The 8466-nt window shown below is 35.4% G+C and overlaps 1 protein-coding gene across 1 annotated transcript in view; it reads right to left on the reverse strand.

The window, feature by feature from the left end:
* Positions 1-168: 168 nt before the first annotated feature.
* LOC110456449 (USP6 N-terminal-like protein) overlaps positions 169-8466 on the reverse strand; it is a 35748-nt gene continuing 27450 nt past the window's right edge. The window contains exons 9-14 of the mRNA XM_021507224.1: positions 7675-7789; positions 7228-7282; positions 5772-5866; positions 3469-3534; positions 3087-3186; positions 169-2676 (exon numbers count right to left, since the gene is read on the reverse strand). Coding sequence (XP_021362899.1) covers positions 1601-2676; positions 3087-3186; positions 3469-3534; positions 5772-5866; positions 7228-7282; positions 7675-7789 — 1507 coding nt within the window. The 3' untranslated portion in view covers positions 169-1600. The remainder of the gene's footprint in view (positions 2677-3086; positions 3187-3468; positions 3535-5771; positions 5867-7227; positions 7283-7674; positions 7790-8466) is intronic.

Consider the following 8466-nt stretch of genomic DNA (forward strand, 5'->3'; position numbering starts at 1 on the left):
AGAAGATTTTTGAAATTTTAGTCAATTTGACCCTTTTTGGCCCCGCCCCTCAGGCCCCTGGGGGCTTAGGACTAAACCGGCAACTATTTTTGTTGACCTTTGTCCATGGAAGGTCCCTGCAAAATTTCATTGAAATTGGTTCAGGGGTTTTGGAGAAGAAGTCGAAAATGTAAATTGTTTACGGACGCACGACGGACGACGACGGACAAAAGGCGATCGCAATAGGTCACTTGAGACTTTGCTGTGCTTTGCTGTGGTCTTAAAGTGATGATTTCTGCTTCAAAATGAAGCTTCCTGACAGCCAGCTCTCTCTAGGTAATAATTAGTCCTGAAAGACATAAACTATGAGTATTCCCCCTCGAGGCCGTCAGAATAGAAAAAAATATCAACAGCCTTTCAGAGAAATATTGTTATATATACATACTAGTATACATGCTGGTCGCCTTTTATCAATTTTGTTTTTCTTGTTCCCCCTTATAGTCCAGTGCTAAACTTATTGTTTTATCATGTTGTAAATATCATAGCAATATCAAGACCAATTGTTAAAAACAAATAAAAATGTAGAATAAAGGAACCCCTACTTAACAGCTACAACTAAACAGAAACTGGCTTTAAAGTCATTGTTAGATCTGGATAATCCTTATTATTGTATCTGACTGTCAGGTCACAGAGGCTGCTTCCAACGCCTGGGAACAGAACAGCATATCCATGTACAGACAAGGAGGAAATAGTTCTTTCGTGTGCTCAATAATATAATTCAAAATTAGTAAAACTTTTATAAAAGGATAACTTTTCAAACTGGTTGTATGATTATTTCCACTGGCAATATATCATCCATAGACTATTGGAACACACGACAGAGGTTTTACCTATATACAAGTACATAAATAAGTGTCATTTGAACTTTGCTATAAATATACAAAATGTTTCTTAGTTCTACTTTGCATATAGGGTTTTGTTTTATCCATAAACAGGAACATATTAAATCATCATATGTTCTTAATGACAAAATACATACGAAAAAAAGCAAAAAGAAACTATCGGTACTGTACATAATAACGAGAGCTTTAACACAGACGGGAGAGGTAGAGAACATACCCGGGTCCCCAATATATATATCTATATCAGTGTTTTGTACCTCACAACAAAGCGATGTCAGAGCCCCTCAACAACCGACAGTTTGCATTAGATAACCAGTAACACTATTGTATATGTGGAGAGACCCTTTTTAACAATGAAACATTGTGTCCTGTAGAAAGAGGATCTCTCACAATTCATTCCCGTTACTGAACAATTATACAGGGTATAAACAGTGCTTGTTTTTACAGGTATTCTATTTAATTAATCATATGACTTTTGTTTTTCCTTTTGTATTTGGTCTCTGTGAATTTTTCTGATTAATACTTTAGTGCATGTGTGCAAATCATATAAAAATAGGAAGAGTCCATTGATATGAATATTAAGATTCTTTTCTTGTGCATTAAAATTTTACAAACCAATGAAGTTGGCTATGATGGTAATATTTTACAAACATAAATGTATTTGCGTAGACCTGTCATGATGAGGGGTTCTGTGTGGACTACTAAAACTATACGGGACACTAGATTACATGCTGCTGGCGAGAGATCGGTAGACTAGGCGTAGAAACAGCTGACATGTGAACCGCAACTCTCTGTGGTGAATGTCCATTCTCCGTGGCGAGGTAACCATTATGATGACTTGAGCTTTGTATGAGTACCTTAGACACATGTCTACTCTCATGTAGCCCTTCATCGTCGGCACTCAGAGAGTTTTTCATACGTTGTATCTTAGCCTGTGACAGACGCAGGGTGTCACTACGTGACAATGTGACTGCCTCCGTCACCACACGGTCCTCAGCATGATCTACCCAGTCACTTCGCTGGACTGGCTCAGACTTTTTCATGATGTAGCCGTCCGATTTACTAATGGGGATATTTACAATGTGAGACGATGCGTGATTGTCATCCTCCAGCCCATTCATGTTCAGGTTGTCATATTCAGAGTGCTCTGAAGGCGTCTTCAATTCCCCGGCAAGATTCTCAATTGTCGTGTCCCGCGATGGTTGTTCCTGTTCCATGAGCATTATAGGTTCACCCTCTCCATGTGCATCGTTCATGACGGGAGTGAACCTCATCATACCGATACTGCCGGCCTCCGAGCCATCAGCAAATGAAGTTCTAGAGCTTTGCATGGAAACTTTGGAACTAAAATCTGCCAGAGAAAGCCTTGAATTGGCTGCTGTATCATAGTATGATGATCGATCATCCACAGAATAGTCTGAAAGTCTACTAGACTTCATAGACGCACTGTCTGTACTACGAGACATTTCTGGAGTTTCTGAACTAGTCAATCCCCGCCTTTTCTTGAATCCAGATTTTCCCTTGTGCGGATTGCGTTTAAAATGTTCATCAACAGATTCAGGGTTTCTACTCTTAATAATCTGTTCAATACTTGGCTCAATTTCCAGTCCAAATGGTAACGAAGGAAGCTCATTAGCCTTGGCTTTGAGCGGTACTTCCATCTTAGCTTTCCTAAGTTCCTCAATTACCACCTGTAATTGGTCTATCACAGAATCATCATCATACCCAAAGTCTTTCTCTAACCCCGATTGGAAGAATTGAAGTATGTCATCCACATTCATCTTCAAAAGTTTTCCTGGAAAAAAGGCAACACAATATATGGTATTGATAAGGTGAAACAATGTGTAGCATTTATTAGGAGACCTATATAGCAAATCATTATTGAGAGTAATTTGACATTTGATGTTAATGTAGCAAATATAACAAAATGTGAATTCCAGTAGTTAAGTTAAATTTTGTTTAGAGTTACTTTCTATATTTCTGACAAGATTGCAGACAAACATCGTGACATATGAGATACAGGGATACTGACGTTGTAATTCAGTTGGCATTATGTTTCCAAACCTATATTATTGTGTAGGCCTCTCATATAGTGATATTTATGTTAGTGTTACTTGAATATAGTGTAGGACTGCGATCAAGGGGCAATTACGTACGTCGGTGCAAGTAGATTGTTGTGTAGTCCTATGACAAAGAGGTACTTACGTCGATGTAACTTGATTATTGTGTAAGCCATGCCAGTGAGTAGAACTTCACCCTCCAGCATAAGGATATCCCACAGACGAAGATTAAGTGTGTAGGGCACCTGGACAAGTAAACCATAATTTCCGAATGAATAACAGAGATTTATGCTTGACATATTGACAATTCATATTCCTCTATTTTGTAGTCAAAGTAATATCTAATTTTGCCAGTAACATATTTTTTTATTTGACATGATGAAATTTCTGATCTACAAGTTCGGATTTCAGATCTTTACTACCAAAGGATGAGAGAAAAAAAGAAAAAAAGACAGATAAAGAGGCTACTGCCCTTCCACAAAATGCCTGACCTTGTTGGGACAACAGTAGAACTTGTATGTACTTACCCGATCTAAAAAGCACTGGAGAAACCATTTGATGGTGTACAATGTTGTGTAAATGTCATTTTTATCCTGAAATCAGCAGAAACCTCAAAATTAAGGTAGTTCACAACAAAACAATCAAGAATCATGTTTGCATACACTTGATAATAGCAAGAGAGTTTGTCAGGTGACCTAAAAACATAAATATATGTACATGTATATATATACCCTCTAGAGTTACATTAACGCAAACTCAAATGTTAAATTTAAGGGTCCAATATCGTCCTAGGGAGAGTTGGCAAGTATGTATAGACTTCAATGCATTCCAAACTTTTCATCTATGTCCAAATCTTAATTTGATCTGCATTTACATATACTTTAAGAAATGTTCTACATACCATAATTAAAACATAGTTTTTCAATTTTCTGAAAGCCAAGTTTAGATCAATATTTAACACCTCAGATGGTGTCAAGTTTTCTTGAGTTAATAATGAAAATACCTTTCAAACAGTTATCAATAAACTATGGATTCTTTATAATAAGGAATGAACTATGAAAATCATGTTAAAAATGTTATTTCAAATATGTAACACTGAGCAAAGCCCAACAGACGCTCCTGTTCCCACTTTGTATTCCTGTATTTTCTTTTTTAACAAAGAAACATCAAAACATGTTAATAGCATTCATTGCTGAAATGATATACATCCCAACAATAGAGGGGTAAAACCCGATTCTTATCCAACTAAGGTACACTGAATGTATGTTACAGGAAGGAGGAGCTGAGAAAATTAGTAAAAACAACCAACTTGTAGGGTGTTAAACACCAAAGAAAATGTTGAAAATGGAATCTCCATTAGTTTAAATAGTATTTTATTCAATTATCCAACATTTTTATTAAGGAGGCTCCACCCTTTCTCAATTAGCCAGCAGAATTCAATGAAAGTTTCACAAAATGGTTATGTCCCTATGTAGAGATAATTTTATGAAAATCTAAGCATTCCGATAAACTGGGGATTTTTTTGTAAAAAATACCGAAAAATTGATTTGTTGTCAAATTCAACACTTTCACATTTTTTGAGCGTGTGGCATTGTTCAAAACTATTGCAACAACAAAATAAGGAAAAGAAACATTGCTAATCAACCCTACAAATATTTTAATTATCATAAAATATCCACAACATGTTACAAAAAGCATTTTTTATTGAAATTGTATGGATAAAAGTTACTAAATACAAGCTAAAAGCAAACAGGACACATAGTTTCATACAAAAAGAGTGAAAAATTGTACCAAATACACACAAAGTCTTTATAATTAATTTATTAAACATTTTACAATAATTTTGATCCTGTTGAGAGTTGTCTACCTTGAAAAAAAACGGAACTTTTTGCAGAGGGATAGAATTTATACAATGACACTTATTTTCTTTCCTATACCAAAAACGATGAAAATAAATATATTAAATTACAATATTTCATTGTCAATTTACTGTTCTTTTATGGAATAAAATTACTCTCAATCATGTACACTTTGGACATCATTCCATAGCCCTCTTACGCATGGTATATTAACATGTCAGGTACATATGTAACCATAGGCTATCGCATGGTATGCCGTTATTACATGCACGCACATGCACTTGCATTTTATAGGGATCTTGATATTTTACAAACCACTATTTTCACAGAGTTATTGTAATTGCATTTGTGAACCAATTTATCTGACAGAGCGTAACTCGCTCAACAACAAAAGTGAACTACTGTTAGCACATGATACGTACAGGTGAGGTCGATAAACAAAACACAGCAGTCTGCATTCCATGCGCCTCATATACGACATTCTTGAAGTCATCTGATCGTATGTCAGTGTTTTCCCGTGTGTTAATTAATGTCTTTGTATCATAAGCTTTATTTCTGAAGTACGTGTGATTACACATTTCCAAGTTAAGTCTCGATATCGGATGTTGACATATCGTCACGCACGTGTACTATTGTTTACCCAGTGTTACTATAATTTACACTACGGTAATGGAATGCCGATACGCAATATCGAAATGACGAAAAGAAAATACGACAAGAAAAACATGTGTATTACGAAGGGTGGGAAGTCTTTACATACATAAGATATATGAATTCAGATGGATAGGAAAACAAGCTTTTGGTGAAGAAAATATATGTCTCTATGAACTAATAATGATGCAAGTGGGGGCATAAACATATCTCACGACAGGGATTAACATTGAATACAGAGGCCAAAACAACTGGAAAAGCGTTTGAGGATTTCAGAGTGGTTTCCCTAAGACCTATCAAGTGCAATGTAAGATACTTACAAAAAATCTCCGAAGCTTTGGAGTAAATCTTTTAAGAATATTGTCATGGTGTTCTTGAAATCTCAGTAGCTTTGGAAATCCAGGGATGAAAAATCCTGCAAAAATTAATAGATCCAATTAAAGGCACATCAACAGGCAACCATAACAACTATAAATGTACTATGATTTTAGAATTATAGATTACCAATACAGTACTTTTCAGAAGCCACAGTAAGATATGACTGAAGCGGTGGATAGGGATTTCATCTGTTTGCTCTAGATGACTTTTCTTGTGACTTTTCTTGTGACATCTACAGAATTAAGTATGGTTAACATTTGTTTGTAATTAAAAACATATACACATAACAAACATGTTGTTTACAATGGAATATTTTGTAGCAGATATATAAGTAGCATTCTGGTCAGTGAAAGGCCTATCTGTGTTATTTGTAATATCATTTATAATATGTGACATTATGTATACAACACTGTGATATACTATAAAGAGCTCACAAGTTGAAGCATTACACTGTACAATTGTAATCACACTGAATCAACACATACTCAACAAGTTTGTGTGTTATGATATACATGTAAGTTCTGATTTTGAAAAGAGTTATTTTTACATTTACTTGAACATTTTTTTTAGCTCAATGTTAAAATTGTGGTTTCAAGATTGATGGATAATTTGTTTGTATAGTGTCACTAAACTAGAAATGATGTTTAGTAGAAGTTTTGGATCTATCAATCTGCTAAAACTTGACAATATTACTGCTGCAATAATAACCATGTCAACAGTTTGGTTTTGTCTTCATTTTGTCTTTAAGGTTTAGTGTATAGCTGAAACAACTGGCAAGTATGAAGTACAAGATACACAGCAGCTATTTGCAAGGTCTTAATATCCTAAAATCCCTTACAGGATAAAATATTTTGTAATGAGTGCAGTTGTTCAGTTTTATTTATTTACTAGTTAATATTCTTCAATTTCATTTGGTTTTGTTCTAGTATTTTCCATTATATGTAATTTGTCCAATTCATGTATACATATCCAACACTGATCTTGACCTTTAACCTTCTATCAATAAGTTCAAAATATTTGTGAGGTATGGAATTTCTTAAATTTTATGAATGTATGAAACTGAATCCTTCTTAAAATAAGCATCTTTATATTGTATTATCAAGATGACAAACTCTTGTACGAATTTCAAGATGTCAATTACACACATGTATATGATGTTATTGTTTCTCTCCGATACCTGTGTGTGTACATGTAACCTGGGAGCATGTCAAAGGAGATCAAAGAATTCAGAACCTATCAGATGATATTAACTAAAACCCATGGGGAAGTCTCAGGTTCTTATCATGATTTCACACTCCTTGGAAAGAGTTTTCCTACACTAAACAGACTCATATATAAGCTATGAGAGTGTAATGGTCTGTGATCAATGGTGAAGTTACCGGAGACTTATATATTTACCATGCATTCCATGTTTCTTTGAGGAAAAGAGGTTGGAGAGGGCCCAGAAAGCATCCTGTAAAGGAGACATTGAATAGATTTAAAATCAGCAAGACATCTATGATTGCTTATCCACTTCTGATATCACTTGACTTGTAATCTATACTTACATATCTCTATTGAAAGGCGATACATGTATAAATGTATAATCCCAATTGAGGCATTGGCTAAGATTTGGATGTTACTGTACATCAATTCGTTATTGAGATAAGGTGGTGATGATCGCCAACAGGTATGTGACAAAACCTAAGTTTATGTACAGAAAATGATTTTCTCTCTATAATAACATCGACCTTGAACTTTGACCAGATGACAAGCAATGTAATCCAAATAAGTAAAAGGCTCAAACTGTTAATTGATTCCTGTTTAACAATATAATTTATATACAGGGCTGATTGAATGACTCACCTCTTCCCCCATGTACATAAGGAGGAGCGCTGCTATCTCACTCATCCCCTGGCAGTACCCAACCTCAGTGTTGTACATGGAGTATGCCGCCAACACATGAAACAGTGCCTGTTGTCTGAAAGGTAAGAATGCATGGTACAGTCAAATGTGTTATACTGTAGAAAAGCTTGGAGAATATTACCACAAAAGTTAGGAAATATTTCTTTATTTCTTTTTGTATTTAAAAAGAGATCAGATTTGTTATGAAACGCTTCGATAAAGCAAAATGAAACATAAGTGTAAGCAATTCTTTTAAAAGCAATATATCGAACTGGTGTCCAGCTTAATAGCAGCATTGGCATAGCTACACATATGTATTAAAATCAAGAGTTGTTTCCCTTTAATTACAGAAGAATGTGGCCAAACATTCAAGGTTTTGTTATGGGAGTTTCCCAACCTTACATACTACACATGAAATTACTGATGGCTGATCCTTGTTGTATAAACAAAACCTGATACTTACTGCACACCGTATCGTGACCCCATCCTTGTTGTATAAACACCACCTGATACTTACTGCACACCGTATCGTGACCGCATCCTTGTTGCATAAACACCACCTGATACTTACTGCACACCGTATCTTGACCCCATCCTTGTTGCATAAACACCACCTGATACTTACTGCACACCGTATCTTGACCCCATCCTTGTTGCATAAACACCACCTGATACTTACTGCACACCGTATCTTGACCCCATCCTTGTTGCATAAACACCACCTGATACTTACTGCACACCGTATCTTGACCC

The sequence above is a fragment of the Mizuhopecten yessoensis genome, unplaced genomic scaffold (genome assembly GCF_002113885.1).
Source record: "Mizuhopecten yessoensis strain PY_sf001 unplaced genomic scaffold, ASM211388v2 scaffold8745, whole genome shotgun sequence".
NCBI lineage: Eukaryota > Metazoa > Mollusca > Bivalvia > Pectinida > Pectinidae > Mizuhopecten > Mizuhopecten yessoensis.